The 26,202-nt window shown below is 41.3% G+C and overlaps 1 protein-coding gene and 2 pseudogenes across 2 annotated transcripts in view; all 3 read right to left on the bottom strand.

Moving 5' to 3' along the window:
* Positions 1–727: 727 nt before the first annotated feature.
* Positions 728–2,880, bottom strand: LOC134354310 (NADH-ubiquinone oxidoreductase chain 5-like; annotated as a pseudogene).
* Positions 2,881–3,078: 198 nt separating this feature from the next.
* On the bottom strand, positions 3,079–4,408 carry LOC134353473 (NADH-ubiquinone oxidoreductase chain 4-like; annotated as a pseudogene).
* Positions 4,409–14,705: 10,297 nt separating this feature from the next.
* The window catches only part of LOC134353797 (activating molecule in BECN1-regulated autophagy protein 1-like), a 423,477-nt gene continuing 411,980 nt past the window's right edge, over positions 14,706–26,202 (bottom strand). Inside the window, exon 19 of one of the 2 annotated variants that reach the window (XM_063062189.1) lies at positions 14,706–15,901. In XM_063062189.1, the coding sequence (XP_062918259.1) occupies positions 15,390–15,901 (512 nt within the window). In that variant the 3' untranslated portion in view covers positions 14,706–15,389. The remainder of the gene's footprint in view (positions 15,902–26,202) is intronic. The other variant, XM_063062188.1, reaches the window with a different exon arrangement.

Here is a 26,202-nt window from a genome sequence, read left to right as displayed (position 1 = left end):
ATTGTCTTTAAACTCACGAGAGAGCACAGGCTATCAACTTTTTGCTGTAGCAGGCAATTTCTTTTTTACGAGGTCGAGTTGCTAGCTCAATGCTCAACCCAGCACGGATGGAAAGCGTTCCAGGGGAGTTGGCTGGATTCGAACTCGGGAGCCATTAGAGGTTCTTGTAGTTGAATAACAGCAATAGTCTTTCAGATTAAAGGTCTTATTTAAAGTCTAGGTATGAATAATGACATATGTAATGTTAGTTTTAATAGTTGGTTTGATTTAGTAGCTGTGGCATCAAATCCTTCCCCTTATTTTGCTGCTTTAGGATTCATGGTTTCTGCTGGGGTAGGTTGTAGGTTATTAGTTGGATCTGGTAGTTCTTTTTCTATCTTTAAATGTGTTAATTTGTTTAGGTGGAATGATGGTAGCATTCGCCTATACAGCAACGCTTGCTGCTGAAGCTTATCTGAGTCTTGGGGAGATTGGACTGTAATAGTTTATGTAAATATGTATTTTATCTGAGTTGATATGAGTTTTGTGGGTACTTGAGGTTGGGGGGTTGACTGGGGAGTGAAGGGTCTGTAGAAATGAATTGAATTCATGGGGACTTCAATGGTGTACTGTTGTTATACTCTTGAGGAGGGGGGATATTAATTTTGGATGGTTAACTATTACTTTTGACCTTGTTTGTTGTGTTAGAATTAACACGTGGGGCATCCTGGAGAGCTTTACCTACTGTTTAAAGGAATATAACGGTTGCAAGGGTAAGGGTGAGGAGAAAGATGAGTATGTATGTTTTGATGAAACCTTGTTGGGGGGAAGTTGATAATTTAATTATGAATGCCTGTTGAATAATCGGGCTTTTTGGTCCAATATATTTCATTTGAGTTGAGAAGGTTTGGGCTCAGGATAGGTTAAGTTTGGAGAAGGTTGATGGAGAATTGTTGAGAAGTAGCCTAGTATATTAGAGAAATTGCGGGTTGATAAATTTGGGTAAATTTTAAGTTGAGATGAGGTTAAGTTGATTATTTCTACGGCTAGTATTAAACCAACAATTCTCACTAGGATGGCAGAGTGTTTTAGGAGTGGAGGTATTGTTATGACTTGTGTTTTTGTGGTTGTTATGTTAGAGGTAATAATGAGGCTGGCTAGGATACTTCCGCAGGCAAGGTGTTTAATTGGGTTAATAAGTAGGGAGTTATTTTAATTAATTAATCATAGGAAGTTTATTAATCAGAAAGATTTTAGGCATAAATTGTAAATGGTGATGAAGGATGTGACGAGAAGAGTTAAGGATAGGGCACAGGCGTTAAGTTAAGATGTGTTTATTGCTTCAATAATAGTGTCTTTTGAGAAAAGTCCTGATAAGGAGGATGTGCCAGTTAGGGCTAAGCTACCAATTGTCAGAGATGAGGAGAAGTTTATGTATGCCTCCCATTTCTCATTGTTAAGGCTATGAATAAAGAGAATTCCGAGGCATTCTGTACATATATCAAGAGGAAGGAGATAACTGGGGAGAGGTAGGATCAGTCAAGAATAAAAGGGTGAACACTTGCATGGATGCAGAGAATGTGAATGAACATTCAAGTTGGTGTGGTCTTTCATTGATTCTATTATCAATATTATTCTTTTATGGATTTTTTGAGTATGTCCACGAGAAAATGAATTGCAGGTTGTATATGATGTCATATATGCACTTCGATAATAGATTTACTTTGAACTTTGGATGAAGACCTTAATGAGTACTTTACATCAGTTTTTATCAAGGAGAAGGGCTTGGAGATAGGGAACTCAGAAACGAAAATATTGACTTGCATTTGGAGGTAAGGACGAGGTAGTGTTGGGTCGGTTAAAGAGATTTAAGGTGGATATCTGCAGGGCCTGATGGGATATACCCCAGGTTATTGAGAGAGGTACGGAAAGAGATTGCTGAAGCCTTGACCAATATATGTGTGTCCGCTCTAGCCACAGGCAAAGTTGCAAGGACTGGTGAGTTGCTAATTTTCCATTATTCAAGAAAGGAATGAGGGATAATCCTGGAAATCATAGACCGGAGAGGGAAATTACTGGAGAGATTTCTAGGATTTTTGATGTCATTTTTGGTCAGTGCACAAGTGGCCGTAAATAGAATGGTTAAGGCTCCTAAACACAGGCAGGCTGGCAAAATTAGCTGACTGTCTTGAATAAGGGGGTGAAGGCAGATAAGTTAAAAAAACATCCCTGCTACCGCTATTGTGCTTGAGTGAAGTCAGACAGAGACTGCTGTAGAGCCTTCTTTGGCTGCTGGAAGTCATGGGTTCAGACCAAATTGAGCAGATTTTCCAGCAGCTGCTAATACTAAACCTGAAGCGGGCAGGGTTAAGTTTGTTTCTATAGATAGGAAGAAGAGGTGTTGAACTTCTCATGAGTTAATGGCTAGTCATGCTATACTTACAATGAAGCCAACGTCTCTGATGCGGTTGTAAATAATGACTTGAAGGGGGGCTGTGGTTGCATCAGTTCAGCTGAATCATCAACCAATGAGGAGAAATGATATAATGTCATGCCTTCTCAGCCAACAAAACGTTGGATTAGGTTATTGTCTGTGATGACAACAATTATTGTGATTAAGAATAGGCGTAAATATTTAAAGAATTTATTGAGATTAGGGTCTGAGTTTATGTACCTTAGGGCAAATTCAAAGATAGACTATGTGATGTAGAGGGCTACCGGGGTGAAGATAATAGGAGTTGAATTTAAAGCTAACACTGTTATCAAAGGTTCCAGTGTTAATTCAATTTCAATTGGTCATGATAGATTCTAAACCCTGATCTAGGAAGATTCAGAGTAGGATCAAGGGGTACAGGAGAATTAAGTTGAGGGAAATGATGTATTAAAGGTTAAAGAGTTCATAGCTTTAGTTTGGAGTTGCACCAATAGATGGAGCTGAACTAAGACCAACAGATATCTATTATCTTTCTGCAGCTTCAAGTGAGCCATGGATTTGAACCATGGATAGGAGAAACTAGCAGTTTTCCTTGTCCCGGACCTCTCTTGGGTAATTAAAAAGGGTTTAACTTTTATTTTTAGAACCATAATCTAATGATTTTTTTAGACTATAATTACAGGATGTTCAGCCCGGGATAATTCTGATTTGGAGATTTGTAGGAGTGTTGGGATTAGGTGGAGATACTGTATACCAGTATGCATTCTCGTGTGTGAGAAGGGTCTATGAGGATAAGATGATGAGGTACAGGTCCCCATTGTGTTATAATACACATACAAGAAGTAGGAGGTGGTTGGTAAAACCCCCAAATCAGTTCAATGAGATCATTTGAATAGGGAGGTGATGATAAGGAGTTCCCTTATTATGAGGTTAGGGGAGGGGGGTGAAGCTGGATTTGCTAAATTAGCTAGAAATTATGAAGTTCCTATTAATAGGAGAATAACTTGTATACCTTGAGTAAGGAGTGGTGTTTGGCCATGTTCGTTCGTAATTGGTGTTAGCTAAACAGAAGAGGATAAATGAAATGAGGCTGTGGGCAATTACTAGGCCGGTTGCTTCTGTGAAGCTTCATGGTGTTTGAATGAGAATGGCTGCTGCTACCAGCCCACGTGACTTACAGATGAGTAGGCAATTAGAGATTTTAGGTCTGTTTGTTGTAAGCAGTTGCAGCTGGTTATAATAATCCTCCAAAGGGCTAAGATCAGAAATGGGCAGGGTGTCTCTTTTGTGAGAGGGTTAAGTACAGTGACAATTCGTATCATTCCGTAGCCTCCTAGTTTTAGTAAAATTGCAGCGAGAGTTATGGAACTGACAATGGGAGCTTCAACGTGGGTTTAGGTAGTCATAGATAAACTCTGTAAAGTGGCATTTTTACCGAAATTTACTTGCTCATAAATTGGTGTTTAGGAGTTGGAGGAATTATAAATATTGAGAGTGAACCAAGATCATTTTGAAGGACGAGGAGAGCAACTCGAAGGGGCACAAAGTGTATGAGGGTATAAAATAGGAAGTACGTCCCTGCGTTTAGGCATTCAGTTTGGTTACCTCAGCGGATAATAATGATAAATGTCGGGATTAAAGTTCTTCAAATATAATGTGGAATGGAGTTATTTATCTGGCGCTAAAAGCTAAGATTACGAGTAGTTGTAAGATGATGAGGAGATTGATGTAAATACGGTGTCGGGTGCAGGGTGCATCAGTGAGGTGGGTTTGGCTGGCAAGTGATATCAGTGGAAACAATCAGCAGGTTAGTGCAACTAAGGGGAATGACAGAGGATCAAATCCTAGCTGGAGGATGCAAAGCTCTCAGTCCACTACTACATCTCATTTAAACCATAGGAGGCTGTGACAAATGGAGGTGGCTCACAGGTATTTTTTAGATGATGTTCATGAAATTGGGTAAAGTATAATTGTAGGGATGATGATTTCTAGCATTGCAGGAGGCTGAAGTTTTTTAGTGTGTCTGAGCCGTGAGCGTGGGTGGTAGCTACTAGGAGGCTTTGCAAGCTGAGATTGTTAACAAGATTATGGGCGTGAGAGAACAGGTTGGGGTAGCTATTGCTGTTGATCAGGGGTAAATTGCAATAAACAGGGATAATATTGTGCCTTCTAGGCCGATGAGTGCTGATAGAAGACGAGAGCAGTTTAGGGCAAGTTCTGTTAGACCTGGGATGAATGCTGAGGAGAAGATGAAATGGATTGGAGACACAAGATACTTACGGGTTTTCACGAATTAATTGAGCCAAAATCAAATGTTTTAAGTCTTTGGATTAATTTTCTTCTTCTGCTCAGTCTAGACCTCCTTGGAGTCATTCATACATTAGGCTCAAGGTTAAAAGTAAGATGATTGCTGCCCATAAAGAGGTAGTGAGGGGTGAGGTAAGCTGATCCCCTCAGGGAAGCAGAAGAAGAAGAACAATTTCTAAGTCAAATAAAAGATATAGAATTGTAACTAAGAAGCAGCGGAAGGAGAAGGGTAGACGTGCAGTCCCAGGGGGGTCAAAGCCACACTCATAGGGGGATATCTTTTCATTGTCTGGGTTCATTGTTGGTAGTCAGAAGGCTAAGAAAGGGAGAATTAGGGAAATGAGGGCGGCTTAAGCCATAAACCTTAACTCATGAGAAATTCAACAACTCTTCTTCCTATCTAAAGACACAAACTTAACCCTGCCCCTCGTAGGTTTAGTAGTAGCAGATGCTAAATTTGCTAAATCTCCTAAATTTGGTCTACACCCATGACGTCCAGCAGCCATAGAAGGCCCTACACCCATCTCCACCCGACTTCACTCAAGAACAATAGCGATAGCAGGGATTTTTTACTGATCTACCTTCACCCCCTTATTCAAGACAGTCAGCTAATTTTGTCAGCCTGCCTGTGTTTAGGAGCACTAAGTATTCTATTTACAGCTGCCTATGCACTGACCGAAAATTACATGAAAAATTCCTAAGAAATCTCTCCAGTAACTTCCCTACCTTTGATGTGAAACTCACCTGCCTATAGTTTCCAGGATTATCCTTCATTCTCTTCTTCAGTAATGGAAAATTGGCTACTCACCAGTACTCTGTGACTGTGCCGTAGCTGGAGAGGACACAAAAATATTGGTCAAGTCTCAGCAATTTCTTCCCTTGCCTCTCTCAATAACCAGGGATATATCCCATCAAGCCTTGTGAATATCCACCTTAAATCTCTTTGACAGACCCAACACTACCTCAAACTGTAAATCAATATTTTTGGCACCGAGTTTCCTATCTCCCACGTCCTTCTCCTTGACATAAACTGATGTAATATACTCATTGAGATCCTCACCCAAAGTTCAAAGTAAATCTATTATCAAAGTACATATATGTCATCATATACAACCCTGTGATTTATTTTCTTGTGGGCATACTCAACAGATCCAATGTAAGACCACAGCAACTTGGGTGTTCATTCACATCCTCTGCATCCATGCAAATGTTCCCCCTTTTAACCTTGACTGATCCTATCTCTCCCCAGTTATCCCCTCGCTCTTGATATATGTATAGAATGCTTTGGAGTTCTCTAATCCTACTTGCCAAGGACTTTTCATGACCCCTCCTGGCTTTCCTAATTCCCTTCTTGAGTTCTTTTCCAGCTTCTTTATAATCTTCAAGGGCTCTGTTTGATCTTAGCTTCCTAAGCTTTACAAACTTTTCCCTTTTCTTCTTGAATAAATTCATAACTTTTTTTGATATCCAAGGATCTCTTACCTTGCCATCCTTCTGACTGGAACATGCCCGTCTTGTATTCTAAGCTGTTAGTCTTTAAACACCCTCCACACGTCAAGTGTGGACTTGCCCAAGAAACAGCGGTTCCCAATTAACCTTAGAGTTCCTGCCTAATGCTCTTGTAATTTTCCCTACTCCAGTCCCACAAGGTCCATGCTTATTCTGATCTATAGCCTTTTTAAAATTTCAGAATTGTGGTCACTGTTCCCTGAGATGTCAGTCACTTGCTCAGGTTTATTATGTCCCGTTCAGCCTCTCTCTCCCCTTGCTGAACTATCTACATATTGATGTAAGAATCCATCCTGGATGCACCTAATAAATTCAGCTCGATTTAAACCTCTTGTACTAAGAAGGTCCCAGTTTATATTAGGGAAGTTGAAGTCGAAGCTCCTATGGTAACAACTCTATTGTTTTTACACCTTTCCTTAATCTGTCTGCATATCTGTTCCTCAATGTCCCAGTGGCTATTGAGAGATTTGGTGGTTTGTAGTACAATCCCATTTGAGCAATTGCACCCTTCCGATTTTTAGGTCCTACCCATATGGACCCAGTGGACGAGCCCCCCTCCTCCATTATGGCCCTTCTGAGTGCAGACGTGGTGTTATCCCTGATTAGTACTACAAATTTTCCCCACTTTTACCCCCCTACCTTTTCTAAAACCTTAAAGCCCTAAGACATTATGCACCCATTCCTGTCCCTCTCTCAGCCAAGTCTCTGTAATGGCCAGAGCATCATAGTTCCATGTACTGAACCATGCTTTAAGTTGATCACACTTACCCAAAACACTCCTAATATTGAAATACGGACACTTCAAACTATCCATCCAATCGTATCTGTTACTTTGCTTCTGCCTGTTTTTTACTGGCCCTGATATCTACCTTCCTCTCCATCCCTCCACTTTCTGACCTGTTGCTCTGCTTCCCATCCCCCTGCCAAACTAGTTTCAGCCCTCCCAAGTAAACCTAGCGAAGCTCCCTGCCAGAATATTAGTTCCCCACAGTTTAGGTGCAACCCGTCCCTCTTGTGCAGGTCACCCCTGCTGCAGAAGAGGTTCCAATGATCCAAGAATCAACAATCATCAATGACAAGAAAGAGACTAATCACTGACTGTTGATGCTCAAACCACATACAGCGCCAAACCTCAGCATTTATATTTCCAGGTCACCATTGATGAGAAACTCAACTAAAGCAGCAACAATAAGGAAACAATGGCTATTGAATTAGGACAAGGGCTTGGCATCTTGTGACATGCAAGTCACCTTCTGATTCTCCAAATCCTTTCAATGAACTACAAGGACTGAGTCGTTTATGTGTTAACTAGGGGGCCGTGCACAATCCTGATTTGATGGAGACAGCCGTGAGAAGCATGGAGGAACATCTGGAGAAACTTCTGAAATGCCCGCTTTGCTGCCGCTGCTACTGTGCGATCGAGAATATCCGGAGGGGAAGGCCCCAAATCCTCGGCTTTGCCTTTTGCCTGTTGCTGGGGCTGGGCTCGAAGCGCTCGGCAGAGATGGTGCTCAGTGTCAGAGAGCAGATTGGAGGCTTGGAGTTTTCGAACGGACTTGGAGCCAGACTGTGGTCGGATGCTCCCAGGATGCTGCATTGGCAAGTTTGCGGCACTGGAGGTTCACCGTCTGTGTGAGATGGTGGGACTTTTGAGAGACTTTGAGACTTTTACCGTGCCCATGGTCTGTTCTTATCAAATTACGGTATTGCTTTGCACTGTTGGAACTATGTTATAATTATGTGGTTTTTGTCAGTTTTTAAGTCGGTTTGTCATGTGTTTCTGTGATATAATTTCTTAATGCATGCATTACTAAATGACATTAAAAGAGGACTGCATGTCCTCATAATCTAATCTAATCAATTGAATAATTTGCTTTTCCTGTACATGTGAAACTCCAAAAGCACCCAAGGAGCTCAACGTCATACAGTACAACAGCCCACTAGACTGATTCCCTCTTCATCACAATAAATATTTACCCTATCACTGACGGAACACACAGGCTGAGTACACTATAAAATTCAGTGCACTTACACATCAGGGTTCCTGAACAGTACCCCACACACACAATCTGCCACCAAGAGAGAAAAAGGTCATGAATGCATGGGAAGAGTATGGCCCACAGGTTTCCCTCCAAATCATTCATTAAGCTCACTTGCAATAGTATCACTGATCCTTCATCATTGTTGAGTCTATGACCCGGAACACCTGATTCAATAACATCGCTGAAGGACCCATAGCAAAAGGATTGGTACAGCTTAAGGTGGCTCACGATCACAGACCCAACAGTCTTGGCATGAAACATCGACTATACGCTTTTCCATAGATGCTGCCTGGCCTGCTGAGTTCCTCTAGCATTTTGTGTGTGTTGCTCGGATCTCCAGCATCTGTAGATTTTCTCTTGTTTGTTCCTTGGGGTTGTCCAGTTTACTTCAAATCCCAGACATGAGTTGCTAAGTTAATTGGCCACTAAAAATTGCTCTAGTGTAGTTTGGGGGGGGGGGGGGAGGGTGTAAGAGAATTGGGTGGAATTGATGGGTACTAGATGGAGTGAGCGGCTATTGGGAAGTGGGTGGGAGAATGAGAGTACTCTGAGAGCTCATATAGACTCAACATGAAGATCCAAGAGGGCTCTTCAAGGTAACAAGTGGTTGCTAGATAAATGCTATTTGTGCAAAGATGGTGGAATAGTGGAAATCAGCAGCACGTTGTGGCCATTTCCAGCACTGTACATCATTTTGTTGCTTGTATTTGCTGTTTACCATTGAATGTTCTTTGTGAATTTGACATTGTTTTTCCAGGAAGACGAGGATATAATATACCAACTCTGCACACCATCTGATCTTCTTTGTGAAGAAAATACAAATGTTCCTAAGTAACCAATTATCAGTCACAATAGTAGTCTTTTGCATTCTTTGCTCTGCTAGTGAGAACAGGGATACACACTTCAGTACTGCAAGTTCCAGCAGCTCGCTGGTGTTGTATCTGAGTACTCTGAGCAATTGACAATTTGATCAAGGATGACTTGACAGTAAACTAGCCTATGCCCCAATTCAAATCACGTGCATTCACTTCCATCCACTCTCTTGCACATTGGCTGGCGATCAAATGTAGGAATCACTTTATATGCAGTCTATTCTTCATTGTTCACATTAACTGCTGAGGAAAAAGATTTATGATGGGCAATAATAATTTTGAGTGGAGTTATTAACATGAGCTTATAAACTTTACACACCATAGAAAAACATTATGAAAATCTCCACAAGGCATCATAACTCTTTCAGAATGATAGACACAAGAAATTCTGTAGATGCTGGAAATCCAAAGCAACACACACAAAATGCTGGGGGGACTCGGGAGGTCAGGCAGCATGCATGGAAATGAATAACCAGTTGATGTTTTGGGCCAAGACCCTTCTTCAGGACTGGAAAGGAAGGAGGAAAACACCAGAATAAAAAGGTGGGCAGGGAGGGGAAAGAGGATAACTAGAAGGTACTCAGTGAAGCTAGGCAGATGGAATGGATATAGGGTTGGAGAGGAAGGAATCTGATAGGAAAGGAGAGTGGACCAAAGGAGAAATGAGGAGGAGGAGAGGACTTGGGGGAGGCGATAGGCAGCTGAGAAGAAGTAAAAAGTCAGAGGATCCCTTTGTAGACGGTGGAAGTTGCAGAGGATGATGTGTTGGATGCAGAGGCTCATGGGGTGGTAGGTAAGGACAAGAGGAATTCTATCATTGTTTAAGGCGGTGGGAAGATTTGTGTGTGTTGTTCAGGAAATGCAGGAGATGTGGGTGAGGGCAGCATCAATGGTGGAGGGAGAGAAGCCCCATCCTTTGGAGGAGGAGAACATCTCTGATGTCCTGGAAAGGGTAGCTGCATCCTGGGGCAGATGCAGCAGAGACGAAGGAGATGAGAAAAGGGAACAGCATTTTTACAGGAGATGGGGTAAAAAGAGGCCTAGTAAAGATAACCATGGGTACCAGTAGGTTTCTAAAAGATGCCAGTTGACAGTTTGTCTCCAGCAATGGAGTCGCAGATTGAGAAAAGGGAGGGTGGTGTCAGAAATGGACCAACTGGATTTAACGGCAGGTTGGAAGTTAGAGACAAAGTTGATGAAATTGATGAGCTCAGCATGGGTGCATGAAGCAGCACAAATGCAGTCATCAATGTACTGGAGGGAGATTTAGGTGGCATTACCAGGGAAGGCTTTAAACATGGAGTGTTCTACATAGCCAGTAAAGAGGTAGGCATAGCAGGGGCCCACGGCTACCCCTTGGACCTATTCTGAATTATTCTTATTCTGAATGATGTCTCCTGGCAGTCGATCTCTAACAGCATCTTTGGTGCCAATCATTGAGTTGCAAACGTCATCCCTAATAATATTGCATGGGGGAGCATTATTCCTTCCACATGTTAATCAAATGAATAAGTTTTCTGTGGGGAAAATAAGCTTTATAACATTCCTTAATAAGACATTCCTTTGGTTAAAGTATGTTAACAGAAAAGAAATTAGGAAAGCAAGCCTCACATGCAAAATGCTGAAGGAACTCAGCAGGCCAGGCAGCATCTATAGAAAAAAATACAGTCAACATTTCAGGCTGAAAACCTTTAGGACTAAAAAAAGATGAGTAGAGGACAGGAAGACAGAAGGCCATGGAAGAAAGAAAAGGGGGGAAAGAGCACCAGAGGCAATGGGCAGGCAAGTAGATAAGGTGAGAGGGAAAAGCAGATGGGGAATGGTGAAGGAGAATGGGGGGTGAGGGTCATTACCGGAAGCTTGAGAAATTGATGACATGCCATCAAGTTGGAGGCTACTCAGACGGAATACAAGGTGTTGTCCCTCCAACCTGAGTGTGACCTCATCACAACAGCAGAGGAGACCATGGACAGACATATCGGAATGGGGATGGGAAGTTCTGCTGTTTCCCCCCATCCCACCTTTTCTTTTTTCCATGGCCTTCAGTCCTCTCCTATTAGATTTCCCCTTCTCCAGCCCTGTGTCATTTTCACTAACTTCCCAGTTCTTTACTTCACCCCTCCCCTCCCCCGACTTTTTATCTCTACACATCTTTTTTTCTCCAGTCCAGCTGAAGGGCCTTGGCCTAAAACATTGAATGTACTCTTTTCCATAGATGCTGCCTGGCCTACTAAGTTCCTTCAGCATTTTGTGAGTGTTGCACAGATTTCACGCATCTGTAGATTTTCCTTTGTTTGAGATAGGAAAGCAGGCCTTTTGGATATCAATACACAGAGAAACCAGAAAGCAACATTGTCATTGAGATTGTACACTGAATCTGTGTGATTCCATATGATGAGAGGATATTTCATATAATGGGAGTGTATAAAATGGGAAGGATTTCAACAAAGAGCCTGGATACAATGAAGAGTCGACAAAATGGAATCGTACTGAATGGAAGCGTTTTCTGTAGAGCGTGAGTGTATATAATGGAAAAGGTTTCAGATTTGTGTTGAATAAGAAGTGGGCTTAATGCAGAATTGTGCATAATACCTCAAGTGAAAGGAACAATTTATTTTTTCTCTTGGCTGAACAATAATCAATCCACAAGATTTCACAATGTAGTAAAAGGCTAGCAAACATTACTATGTGGTATTACTCCAATTTCATCATTGTCATTCAGAAGCAATCTTCTTTTATTCAACAACGGAGCTAAGATCCCCATGATCACTCTACACCAGGGGTCCCCAACCTCTTTTGCACCGCAGACCGGTTTAATATTGACAATATTCTTCAATATTCTCGTGGATCGGCCAAAGTGGGGGTGGGGGTGTTCAAGTTCAGCAGTGCGTGACAGGGAATGAGGAAAGGTGCAGCTGACTCATATCGTTTCATATTGCCAAATCATATCGTTTCCTTGTGGCCTGGTAGCACATGCTTTGCGGACTGGTACCAGTCCGGTGGTTGGGGACCACTGCTCTATGGTAGACAGTTACTAGTTGTAAATAGTTGAGCCTTTTAGCAGGTAGCAAGCTTATGTTGATTTTGTTGCTAGTCTGTCTTCATTTTGGTCTCAAGTTGTTCCTTTGTTGGCAAGCCATCCTGGTGTGGGCAATAAACATCAAAATTTGAGCAAGGATAAAATAGCTAGCAGCAAGAGGCTCCAAAATGTAAGATTTCAAAAAAAGCTAATTAAAATATTTATCAATGTTCTGCATGAGTTGTGCTTGGTTGGAAATCATTCAGTAAGCTGTATCTTCTGAATTACAGAAGATTATTATAAACTACTTCCAATTAGCATTTATTCTCAATGTAATGTAATAAATTGGTGAATTATGCAATTTTTTTTTCTTTGCACACGCTGTATTTCAAACTGTTAAGTACTATTCCAAATCTTTATTTAAAATAAATGTTTAAAATATTTACTTAAAGACTTTATTTTAACCTGGTTTTGCTCTCCAAAGTCTGTGAATGTGTTGTGGTCTATTGTTTCCCCCTGAACATTTCACTTGATCTTGTTCCATTTCAAGTTTCCAACTTTGCCGTGGCATCAAAGTTCCTGATGAAGGTTATGTAAGTGTGACACAAGTGATTCTCTCAGCCTCATCCACTCCATGGCCTGTGGCATGTGGCACTCTTTCCAATCAAATCAATGAGAAATAAAAGAATGAAAATATAATGGCACGTCATTTTTATGAAATCAGCTATACAAACCCTGGCGCTGGGTCAGCCCTGTGAATAGGGGCAGATTTTTAAAAAAATCTCCCATCTCAATTGGATTGAATTATTTTATCCACATATGCTTCCCATAAAGGGAATGTAGAACAGCTGTCACCAAGGCCCAACAATGCAGAACCAGCCAGTTTACTTATCAGAGAGCTGAATACAATTTCTAAGTTAAAATTGTAGCAGCAGGTACTGGGTACTTCACACTGTGCGAGTCTATGTAGCTACGAGAAAGGAAGTGATGTGTGAGAAGCTGTTCATATTGGATCAAGATGGACAGCATTTCAGCTGCTTTGCTAAGTTACTTTTGAAGATCAAATGGTATTTTGCACGAATTTCCCTCAGCAGATTAAATGAATGGGTTAGATTTTATGATAGGGTAGTCTGTACATTGACTAGGGAAAAATTTTTGTTCTACATTCTATACATAGATTTCATATCCTGCTGGTAGTGATCTACACACATTAGTTTAGAGAAACCCATACTCATATCGCAGCCAAGTAAAGTGTGTGAAACAATACAAGGGCAGGCAGAAAGCTGGAAATACATGGATCTTAAATTTTAAAGTGTTTATGCAAAATCACTTCTCTGAACTGCTGTAACCAGTAAATAGAGGAACAAAATACAACAGGCAATTTGCCCCCAAGGACACAAAATCAGTTTATGAAACAAGCGATCAATTAATCTGTTAATATCAGGCAGGAATATTGTGCACTGTTTGTTCCAATGACTTATCAGTTACCTAATATTAAATATTCTGAAAACATAATGAAGGGTCAGTTTAACATTTCCTGAATGGTGTGGTACCTTTTCAGTGTCAGTTTTGATTAAGGGGCCTGACTACCGTGTGGTTACCAAGCAGGCTAGGAGACAAAGCCCAGGATAATGATGAATCATCTTTCCTTTGGCTGAAGGTTTGATGCAACATCAATGTTCAGACCACAGCACTTTTTCCATACATATTTACCCTCTGAACTTGCATGTCCAAGACATTACTTGCAAATTTGAAAATGATCTGAATATTGGAAATGCAGAAAATGATGAGGAATACAGGAAAAGAGTTCAGGCAGTCAGAGATGAAGTGGAAGATAAAAGCTGAATGAAGAAAAGTACCAAGTGCTGCATTTTGAGGATGGGGAAAAGCAGCAGAGCACAACATTACAAAGGGTTTTGACAGCGTATGGTAAAGATTTACCAGAATGATGTTAGAGTTGACAACAAACTTTAAGGACAATGTTAAGGAGGTATTAGTTGGTATTTTTTAAAATATCAGGACTATTCTGTTAGAGTAATGAGTGTACCTAGTGACAGGATAGATCCAAAAATGCAAATTTAAGGCAACTGACAAGAAGGAAAAAATGTAAACAGTAAGTTGAAAAATTTGAAATTCACTGACTGAAAGCAGGAAGATAATTCAATAATGATAGAGAACAGCGAATTCTCTGTGGGAAAGATTTGGAATCTTAGAAGAAAGAAGCAGGGAGTAGAGCAAATTGATTGTACCTTCAAAGAGTAGCATAAACACAATGGAGCAAATAACCCCTTGTTGTATTATATTATCTATGCTTTTATATATCATGCACGTTTGTAATTATTACATGCTCAAATACAATTCCAGGGCCCAAACACAATGTATTCATTCAGATAAAAAGAAAACTGATGGAGGAACACAGTAGATTAGCATGGAGGAAAGGGATGGTCAAAGTTTCACATGGAGATCCTTTATCTGCCTCAGATGGAAACATCAATCATCCCTTTGCTTCCACAGATGCTGCTTGACCTGCTAAGTTCCACCAGGTTTGTTATTTGCTCCATATTCCAGCATATACTTGTGTCTCCATTATTCTGAGTAAAGTTTATGACACCAAGAATATGTCAACACCATTTAAATTCATGGATTACATTTCTACTATATTAATATATGCAAAATGCCTTGTTTCAAACAGTTTGTACTTTGGCTGAGAACGTTCTGTAATGATTTTTAATTTGGCCATATGAGCAGAAATTTGCCATTAAATAGAAAGCTTCAGATCAATTAGCATCCAGGACAAAAAAGAAGTTAATGATCGAGATTGTGGACAGTTCATCATCACCTGAAACATTATCTGTCTCTCTCTCTCTCCACAGATACTACATGACAAAAGGAATGAGAAAGTCTAGAACAACTTCATTAGGCGTAAAATAAATTAATCACATTGGCAAAGGTCTTCTTCCAGTTTTTAAAGAGTTTTTATTCGTTATTGTGATCTTTGGTGTTCACATAGGTCTCTTTTGCTTGCACTTAACTAGATTCCATTTCTCTAAAATAACAAGTTACCAGTTTACAAAAAAAGGAGGAAAAAAAAACAACTTAAATCAAATTCTACTAAAAACAAGTAAGTGGAATTTCCTTGGCTGTTTTAGCTAGATTCTACACATACAAACCATGGGACATGCATTTTTTTTTTGTTTCTTTTACCCTGAACAGCAGAGCACCTAATTTTACCTCCTGTCTGAGCCCCTGTTGTCAGTGCCATGATTATCAGTATTATCAACAATATGGGGGCTGTGTGCGCCGACAGGATGGAAAGGGGCACCCGTGTCCATAGAAGTCGAGGGTTGTTGACCAAAAATCCCATCATCCCCAAGGGCACTACTTCTGCTGAGCTGTTCTAATGTCTGATCCCTTTCATTACTTTCTCTGAAGTCTGTCACTAAGCTGCTGGAGTTGCTGGGGACGGCAGAGTCCACCAGAATATGACTGTAACTACTGTCCATTTCTGTCCTGCCAAGGGTACTTGGTGGGTGTGCGCTCAGTCGCGTCAGGGCTTCGTTGCCTGTCTGTGAACCTCGGTGTATTCGGTGGCTGACGATAATGTTGTTTCCAAAGCCTCCCATGGAGGCAGTGGTAGTGCCTTGTTCTCGTTGTACGACTGCCGTCATCCAGCCCTCAGCGATCAGTCGCCGGATGCGAGACAAAGCATCCTCTCCTGGAATATATTCTGGAGCATCTCCTGAAGCAGGGTAAACAGAAAACATTGATGCTTACTTAGAGGATGTTTTAAAAAGGTGTGAATCGTATATTTTGAAAGACTATGTCAATCACTATATAGCAAATCAGTTCTTGGAAATTTATCTTCTGTATAGATTTTGATCATAAGCACGAGTAAATCTGCAGATGCTGGAAATCCAAAGCAACACACAGAAGATGCTGGAGGAACTCAGCAGGTCAGGCAGCATCTATTGAAATGAATGAACAGTTGACGTTTTGGGCTGAGACCCTTCTTTAGGACTGAGAAGGAAGGGGAAGATGCCAGAATAAAAAGGTGGTGGAGGGGGGAGAAGTTAGCTGGAAAGAGAGAGGTGAAGCCAAGTGGGTGGGAAAAGTAAAGGGTGGGAGAAGAAAGCATCTGATAGGACAGGAGAGTGGACCATAGGAGAAAGGGAAGGAGGGAAGGAGGAGGGGACCCAGGGGGAAGTAATAGGTACGTGAAAGTAGTCAAAGGTCAGAGTGGCGAATGGGGTGGGGGGTTGAATTTGGTTACTGGAAGGAGAAATCAATATTCATGCCATTAGGTTACTAGGTTGAAGGGTACTAAAACAGAATATACTTTGATCATTCTCCTTGGGGCATTTCATTGCTGTTTCATTTACTGCCTGACAGCACCCAGCAAACAGCCTATCAGCAAACCCTTGTTTTTGAGCAACTTGATCCTGTTAGTTACATAATAATCAAACCAGTTTGATTGCTGGTTTCTTCCCAACACCAGAAGCAAAACTGCTGCTCTGTGGCAATGAATAAAAGCAGTAGACCATGTGGAGATCCCAGGAAACACTCAAATGAATTACCTCTGCATTAGTTCTGGAATTGAGATAGTAAAATGTCATTTAGTCAACACAAAATGAGATGTCCGTGCACCTTTAATAGGAATCAAATCACTTCTTGTTGAGACTGTCAGGGAAATCAGAAACTGGGCTTGGAGCACTGTGGTAGCAGAGAAATACTAAGTTGGAGTCAATTAGTGGCAAGGACAAACAATGAAATCTATCTCAGACCTTTTTCCAGACATAACCAGCCGCTATCTTGAATACCTCCTCATTGAGGTTAACATATTCAACATTGACTGTACCTCCTTCAAAATGCTTGCTCTTCCATGACTGAGTTATAGGACATGGTGAGGTGATTTCAAACCTGACCTATAGAAAGTCAAAAGCTTGTTAAAATTCAGCAAGACCCTTGTTCAAAACAGAATAATCAAAAAAGAACAAGTTTTGGATGATTTGACTCCATGCTGGAAAAGAAGGAAACTAGATAGATGAAAAACTGTAAGGTTAGTTACCATGACTGATGCTTTGCATTCACTGGCAGACAGTTACAGGCTGGAATTGGCAGGAAGGAGGAAACAGGCTGTCTGACTGCCTGCTAAACAGACTGCAGCTAAATGCAGAATCTGGAGGTATGACATTAATCCAACATTCAAGCAAGAAAGACAATATATTAAGACGAATATACTGAGTCACTATTCAGTTTTTTTTAAAAACTAAGCCCCACACAGTTTATTTATTAGTATTTTGGAATACAGCATTTCTTGAAGCTAATCAATAAGCTTCAGGTCCTAAGCCTTGTGCAACTGGATCCTTGATTTCTTCACTTGTAGACTCCAGTCAGTCGGATTAGCAACAACATCTTCTCCACAATCTCCTTCAGCACAAGTGCATCACAAGGATATGTGCTTAGCCCCTTGCTCTAATCAGTTTAGACTTATAACGATAAGGCTAAGCTATTAAAGTCTGCCGATGACACCACTGTTGAATGAATCAAAGTTGGTGATGAATCAGCATATGGTAGGGAGATTGAAAATCTGGATGAATGGTGCCATAACAATAATCTCTCAACGTCAACAAGACCAATGAGATGATTACTGACTTCAGACAGAGGAAACCAGAGGTCCATGAGCCAGTCCTCATCGAGGATCGGGGTGGAGTAGGTCAGCAAATTTAAATTCTTCCGCGTTATCATTTCAGAGGATATGACCTGGGTCCAGCACGTAAGTACAATTATGAAGAAAGCACGGCAGTGTCACTACTTTCTTAGAAGTTTGAGAATGTGATCTAAATCTTTGACAAACTTCTATAAATGTGTGGTGGAGAGTACATTGATTGTTTGTATCACTGTCTGTTATGGAAATAATAATGCCCTTGAAAATCCAACAAGAAGTAGTGGATATGGCCCAGTCCCACACAGGTAATGACCTCCCCATTATTGAGCATATCTACACAGAGTGCTGTCACAGGAAAACAGCATTCATCATCAAAGATTCCCCCTACCACTCTCCAGGCCATGCTCTCTTCTCACTGCTGCCATCAGGAAGAAGGTACAAGAGCCCCAGCAGCCACACCACCAGGTTCAAGAACAATTATTACCCCACAACCATCAGGCTATTGAACCAGCATGAATAACTTTATTCACTTCAACAGTGAATTGATTCCACAACCTGTGGACTCATTTTCAAGGATTCCACAACTCATGTTCTCGATATTAATTGCTTCTTTATTTTCTTTTTTTTTTGTATTTGCACAGTTTGTTGGTTTTCTTTGCACATTGGTTGTTCTCCCTGTTGGGTGTGGTCTTTCATTGATTCTATTGTGTTTCTTGTATTCACTGTGATTGTCAAAAAGAAAGGGAATCTCAGAGCTGTAAATGATGACATACATGTACTTTAATAATAAATTTACTTTGAATTTTATCTATCCTAGCAATGCTTGAGAAGGTGGTGATGAGTCATCTTCTGGAACCACTGTAAGTCTTCCGGTGGAGTTATTCCCACAGATATTTTGGGATGGCATTCTTCTGGGAAACATGACAACCAAGCCCACAAAAAGCAATGCGATCAGGCAATGAAGTTCCAGTGATATATTCTTTCAAATCAGGACCGTGTGCAACTCGAAGGGCTGACGGTGACGTTCCCAAATACCTGCTGCACCTGTCCTTGCTGGTAGAGGTGGTAAGTTTGGAAAGTCTTGTTGCAATAGCATGGGCAGGTTGTCACATTACATCTTGTTGATGGCATTCATAACATCCAGTGAGAGCCAGTTGTGACAGGAATAAACATTCAGTGCGATAGATAGAGAACTGATGGACATTGTTCCAACTGACGTGTGCACGCACTCTCAACTTATGCTACTAGCTCACAAAATTAAACTGCGCATAAAAGGTTGTTATCCTCAACCTCATTGGCGCGATCGTACACAAACATATTTCCTTTCCAGTTTCTGATGTGGACGGTGTTGACAACGTGGAGTTTGCAATGATTTGTCTGCAGATTTTAGAACTGGCTTATTTATACTGTTTTTATTGAAGAAATTATTGATTCAAAGAAGCAAAGGGCGTGAAGTGCTAGTTCATTTAAAGCAGAATGGCTTTATGGCTTGCTATGTTAAAATGAATACCTTTAAGTATAAAATTCGGTGCACGCATGTTGTTGTCACTGGGCAGCACAAGAGTTTTGCTCACACCTGTCGTTACAAATTAGAGGGAACATTGTTGATGCAGTAGACTGATTTATCCTAAAAGGTGTCAAGATTCTTGAGAGTTGCTTAAACTGCACTCATCATACTCTATACATGAAACTCATTGCTGCTAAGATGATTGTAAGGTGTTAAGAAGTGAATCACTCAGCAGAGGGTACCCAACATCTGAGCTGTGGCTGTAGTTACACTACTTATATGGGTGGTTTAATAGAGTCTCTGGTCAATAGTGATTCCATAGAATGCCAAGGATAGACAGTTAGACCCTCTTATTGCAGGTTGTCATTGCCTGGCGCCCTTGTGGTACAGATGTTACCTTCCATGTATCAGACATTTTCTTTAACCTCACCTCTGTACACAGGCTTGAATTGTTTCATTTGCTGATGGCTGTGAATGGACTTAACTAAAGTGTAATCTAAACGAGGATCCCCACTACTGGCGCTGTGATGTAAGTAAGGCCAAGAAACTGATGGCTGGGTCTTGGACACTGCTTACACTCTGCAGTGAGATATGATTAACCTTCGGAATCTTACTTTGACTCCAGCCACTGGGGCCACACCTGAATTGTACTTGGCTCCTGATGCCACACACAAGTCAAGTGCTGCACTGATGTCAAGGGCAACTACTCTCACCTTATCTGTGCTCTCTGATCTTGGCTGTTTAAGGCAAAGCTTCCCCACTATTAAATGTATTTACATGGAGCGCTGCCACAAAAAGCTGTATCCACCATCAAAGACCACCACCATCCTGGCCATGCCCTCATCTCACTACCAACATTGGGCAAGAAGTACATAAGCTTCAGGTCCCACACCACAAGGCTCAGGAACAACTATCTGACAAGCATCAGGCTCCTGAACTGACGTGAATAACTTCAGTCACCACTACCCTGAACTGATTCTATGATCCACAGACTCCATTTCAAGGACTCCTTACAACTCATGTTCACTGTATTATTTTTTTAAATGCAGTTTGGCCACTGAGTGTATGTTCAAGGTCTTCTGTTGCTGTAGCCCATTCACTTCAAGATTAGGTATGTTGTGTATTCACAGATGCTTTTCTGCACACCACTGTTGCAATGCAAGGTTATTTGAGCTGTCGCCTCTCTGTCTGCTTGAACCAGTCCGGCCATTCTCCTTTGATTTCTCTCAATAACAAGGCATTTTTGCCCACAGAACTGCTGCTCACTGGATGTTTTTAGCTTTTCACAGCATTTTCTCTAAACATTAGAGACCGTTATGCATGAGAATCCCAGGAGATCAGCAGTTTCTGAGATACTCAAACCACCCCATCTGGCACCAACAATCATTGCACGATCAAAGTCACATAGGTCACAATTCTCCATTCTGGTGTTTGATCTGCACAACTGAACCTCTTAACCATGTCTACATGCTTTTATGCATTGAGTTGATGCCACATGATTGACTGATGAGATATTTTCATTAAAGAGCAGGTGAACAGATGTACCCAAAAAAGTGGCTACTGGGTGTATTATACACTGGTAATAAATCAAATCCTTAGGAAAAGGTGACATGGGATTGAAAGATGCAGAACCTGTTAGGAAACTATAAGGGTAAAAGGACCCTGATATGAGTTATATACAGGCCTCCAAACAATAACCAGGATGAAGGGTACAAATTACAGTGAGAGATAGAAAATCATGTAAAAGGGAAATGTTACGATAGTCTTGGAGGATTTCAAAATGCAGGCAAATTGGGAAAATCAGGTTGGTAATGGATCTCAAGAGATGGAATTTATAGAATGATTATGGGATTTTTTTTTTAAAGAGCAACTTGTGGTTGAGCACACCAGGGAAAAGGCAAATCTGGATTGGGTGCTGTGCAATAAACCAGATTTGATTAGGGAGCTTAAGGCAAAGGAACCCTTTGGAGACAATGATCATAATATGATAGAATTCACCTTTGAGTTTCAAAGGCAGAACATAAAATCAGATGTATCAGTATTACAATGGAGTAAAGGGAATCACAGAGACATGAAAGAGGAGCTGGACAGAAGTGTTTGGAAGCGGACACTATCAGGGATGATGACAGAACAGCAATGGCTGGAGTTTCTGGGGGCAATTTGGAAGGTGCAGAATAGATACATCTCAAACATGAAGAAGTATTCTAAAGGGAGGATGAGGCAACCGCAGCTCACAAAGGAAGTTAAAGACAGCATAGAAGCAAATGAGAAGGCATATAATATAGTAAAAAGTAGTGGGAAGTTAGACTTGTAAAGCTTTTAAAAACCGACAGGAGGCAACTAAAACAGACATATGAAGAGAGAAGATGAAATATGAAGGCAAGCTAGCCAATAATATAAAACAGGATTTCAGAAGTTTTTTTCAGATAAATAAAGAGTAAAAAAAGAGTGCATACTGGACATTGGAAAATGATGTTGATGAGGTAGTAATTGGGGACAAGGAAATGCTGGATGAATTGAATGAGTAGTTTGAATCTGTGTTCACTGTGGAAGACACTAACAGTATGCCAGGAATTTGATAGTGTCAGGGGGCAGTAATGACTGTAGTTGCTGTAAGTAAGAAGAAGGTGCTTAAGAAGCTGAAAGGGATAGCTAAAGAGATTGTGGAGACTTTAATAATGATCTTTCAAGAAACACTGCATTCTGGAATGGTTCTGGAGGACTGGAATGTCACCCACTCTTTAAGGGAGGGAGGGAGGCAGAAGAAATTTTAGGCCAGTTAGCCTGACCTCAGAGGTTGGGAAGATGTTGGAGTCCGTTATTAAGGATGAAATTTCAGGGTACTTGGAAGCATGTGATAAAATAGGCCAAAGTCAGAATGGTTTCCTCAAGGCGAAATCTTGCCTGACAAATCTACTGGTATATTTTGAGGAAATAGCAGGCAAGATACACAAAGGAGAGTCAGTGGATGTTGGTTACTTGGATTTTCAGAAACCTTTGACAAGGTGTCATATGCAAGGCTGCTAAACAAGATAGGAGCATGTGGTATTACAGGAAATATACTAGAATGGATGGAAGATTGGCTGATTGACAGGAGGCAAAGAGTGAGAATGAAGTAGACCTATTTTGTTTGGTTGCTAGTGGAGGGAGGAGAAGATGGCAGTGCGATGCAGCGCGCGTGGCCGTTCCGAATTATATCGTATGTGTTAACTACGGGCCGTGCACAATCCTGATTTGATGGAGACAGCCGTGAGAAGCACGGAGGAACACCTGGAGAATTTCTGAAATGCCCGCTTCGCTGCCGCTGCTACTGTGCGATCGAGAATCTCCGGAAGGGAAGGCCCCAAATCCTCGGCTTTGTCTATTGCCTGTTGCCATGGCTGGGGTCGAAGCGCTCGGCAGAGATGGTGCTTGGTGTCGGAGACCTGGTCGGAGGCTGGAAGTTTTCAGACGGACTCGGAGTCAGACAGTGGTCAGATGCTTCCAGGATGCTGCATCGGCAAGTTTGCGGCGCTGAAGGTCTACCGTCAGCGTGAGATGATGGGACTTTCGAGAGACTTTGAGACTTTTTACCGTGCCCATGGTCTGTTCTTTATCAAATTATGATATTGCTTTGCACTGTTGTAACTATATGTTATGATTATGTGGTTTTTGTCAGTTTTTCAGTCGGTTTGTCATGTGTTTCTGTGATATCATTCTGGAGAAACATTGTATCATTTCTTAATGCATGCATTACTAAATGACAATAAAAGACTACGTGTCCTCATAATCTAATCTAATCTAATTTAGTGGTGTTCCAAAGGGGTCAGTATTGGGACCGCTTCTTTTCATATTATACGTCAACGATTTGGATGACGGAATTGATGGCTTTATGGCCATGTTTGCAGATGATACAATGATCACCTGCTTCAAAAGGGCACAATCATACCAATAACCAAGAACAGCAGGATGAACTTTGAGCCACCTTGACAACTATCGCCCAGTAGGATCTATGGTGATGAAGTGCTTTGAGAGGTTGGTTATGGTTAGAAACAACTCCTGCCTAAACAAGGACCAGGACCCACTGCAATTTGCCTATTGCCACATTAGATCTATAGAGGATGTGATCCCATTGGCTATTTACACAGCCTTGGATCACCTAGACAATACTAGTACTTAGGTCAGGCTGCTGTTTATTGACTACAGCTCAGTGTTTAACACAATCATTCCTACACTTCTGATCAAACAGTTCCAAAACCTGGGCCTCTGTACTTCCCTCTACAACTGGATCATCTGGAAGACCACAGTCAGTGCAGATTGGAAATAACATCTCCACTTTGCTGATAATCAACAGTGATACACCTCAAGGATGTGTGCTTAGCCCACTGCTCTACTCTCTCTGAGTCCATGAGTATGTGGCTAGGCAGAGCTCAAATGCCATCTAGAAATTTGCTGATGGCACTACTGTCGGGAGAATTTCAGATGGTAATGAGAAGGTATGCAGGAATGAGATAGATCAGCTAGTTGAGTGAATTCACAACAACTTTCCACTCAACATCAATAAGACCAAACTAATGATTGTTGACTTCAGAAAGGGTAGGATGAGGGAACACACAACTGTCCTCATTGAGGGATCATAAGTGAAAAGGGTGAGTAATTTCAAGTTCCTGTATGTCAACATTCCTGAGTCCAACATATTGATGCAGTTACAAAGAAAGCATGGCAGTGGCTATATTTCATTACGAGCTTGAGGAGGTTTGGTATGTTACCAAAGACACACACAAATTTCTACAGATGTATTACGGGGAGCATTCTATCTGGAATGGGGGGAGGCACTGCAAAGGATCGAAATAAGCTGCAGAAAATTGTAAACTCAGTCCGCTCCATCATGGGCACTAACCTCCCCAGCATCCAGGACATCTTTAAGGAGCGATACCTCAAAAAGCCAGCATCCATCTTTAAGGATCCCCGTCACCCAGGACATGCTCTCTTTTCATTGCTACCATCAGGGAGGAGGTTCAGCAGCCTGAATATACACACTCAACAATTCAGGATTAGCTTCTTCCCGCTGCCATCAGATTGAACCCACAAACACTACCTCACTACATTTTGTTTTACTCTTTTTGCACTACTTATTTAACTTAAAAATATATACATACCTCTTGTATATGTCCATACATGGCCTCCTCTACTGCCACAATGAGACTAAACTCAGGTTGGAGGAGCAACACCTCATATACCGTCTGGGTAGTCTCCAGTCCCTTGGTATGAACACTGAATTCTCCAACTTCCGGTAATTCCCTCCCCCTCCCTTCCCCCATCACAGTTTCACTCTGCCCCTTCCCCAGCTGCCTATCACCTCCCTCATGGTTCCGCCTCCTTCTACTACCCATTGTGCTTCCCCCTATCCCTTCTTCACCTTTCCTGCCTACCCCCTCCCCCACCCCTTTATCTTTCCCCTTACTGGTTTTTCACCTGGAACCGACCAGCCTTCTCCTTCCCACCCTCCCCCCACCTACTTTATAGGGCCTCTGCCCCTTCCCTCTTCAGTCCTGACGAAGGGTTCCGGCCCGAAATGTTGACTGATCATTTCCACGGATGTTGCCCGACCTGCTGAGTTCCTCCAGCGTGTTGAGTGTTGCTTTGACCCCACCATCTGCAGATTATTTTGTGTATACATACCTCTTATTGTAATTTACAGGTTTTATTATTATGTATTGCAATGTTTCACGACATATGCCAGTGATAATAAACTTGATTCCATTAGGTGGAGGGACAGGTAGTGTTCAGGAAGCAGGAAGTCTGCAAAAGGACTTTGACATCTTGGGAGAATGAGCAAAGAAGCGGCAGATGGAATATAGTGTAGTGTATGGTCATGCATTTTGGTAGAAGGACCAAATGTGTAGGCTATTTTCTAAATGGGGAGAAAATTCAAAAATCTGAGGTGCATAGGAATCCATGACAAATTCCATGCCTATCTAATCTGTCTCATACAAAAAGCTTTTCCAATTAAGGACTTGCCTTTGTGCTAATTCTTCCTATTAATTGTATTAACTGTTTTTAACCAGAAATGTAAAAGAGCCTTACAGGAAATTGGTAAACCATTTTATGCATTCATTTTAGGTTCTGCATCTCTGCTCTTCTCCCCACAGGTGGCCTCCACAGCCACCTGTAGTAATGAATTCCACAGACATGGATACAGAAAATAGGTTTTGGCTGAGCCTTTCATCATTTTGTGTTTTGCTCAAGATTTCGGGCATCTGCAGAATCCCTTGTGTTATGATTTGCTCTGCCACCCAAAATATTCCCTCCTTCAACCGATGAAACACTGAAGCTATTAAGTGGTAATTGCAAAATGTTAATGATTGCAGGCCTCTTCTTAAATACAGCCCATATAACATAATTCCTCATTTACTCGATATAATTATTCTGAGGAATTGTTTTTCCATTTCCCTTCATTCAAGCATCCTTAGTTTCAATGTCAGTAGACAGTGGTGAGAGCACCTCCTAGCAATTAGAACTGCACTCAAATCCCAACTGTTCCTGACTGCACATGGTGCAACTTACAAGCCAGCAGTTAAACAGATTTTTGGGCACTGAAACCTTCCAGTTTGACATATCTCAGGCCCAAAGGGAATAGTTTTTTTTTGTACATCATTGACAGAGAGGCAGAATGTTAAAGAACATCAATATCAGAAGCTTAGACAGGCTGAAAGCATTTACTGCAAACATTTGTTCAATCAAATTTCAACTTTTGTCAAGAACTGAAACAGCTTGCTCTTTCCTCAGGAGGGTTAATTTTACTGGATCAACTGTGAAAGTAAATTTCATATATAAGAAGATTAAAGTAAAAAAGAAAAGATGTGCACACACTATATTTTCAACATAC

This window comes from Mobula hypostoma, chromosome 11 (genome assembly GCF_963921235.1).
Source record: "Mobula hypostoma chromosome 11, sMobHyp1.1, whole genome shotgun sequence".
Classification (NCBI taxonomy): Eukaryota; Metazoa; Chordata; class Chondrichthyes; order Myliobatiformes; family Myliobatidae; genus Mobula; species Mobula hypostoma.
The sequence above is the reverse complement of the archived record's forward strand: the minus strand, read 5'-3'. Positions and strand labels throughout refer to the sequence as shown.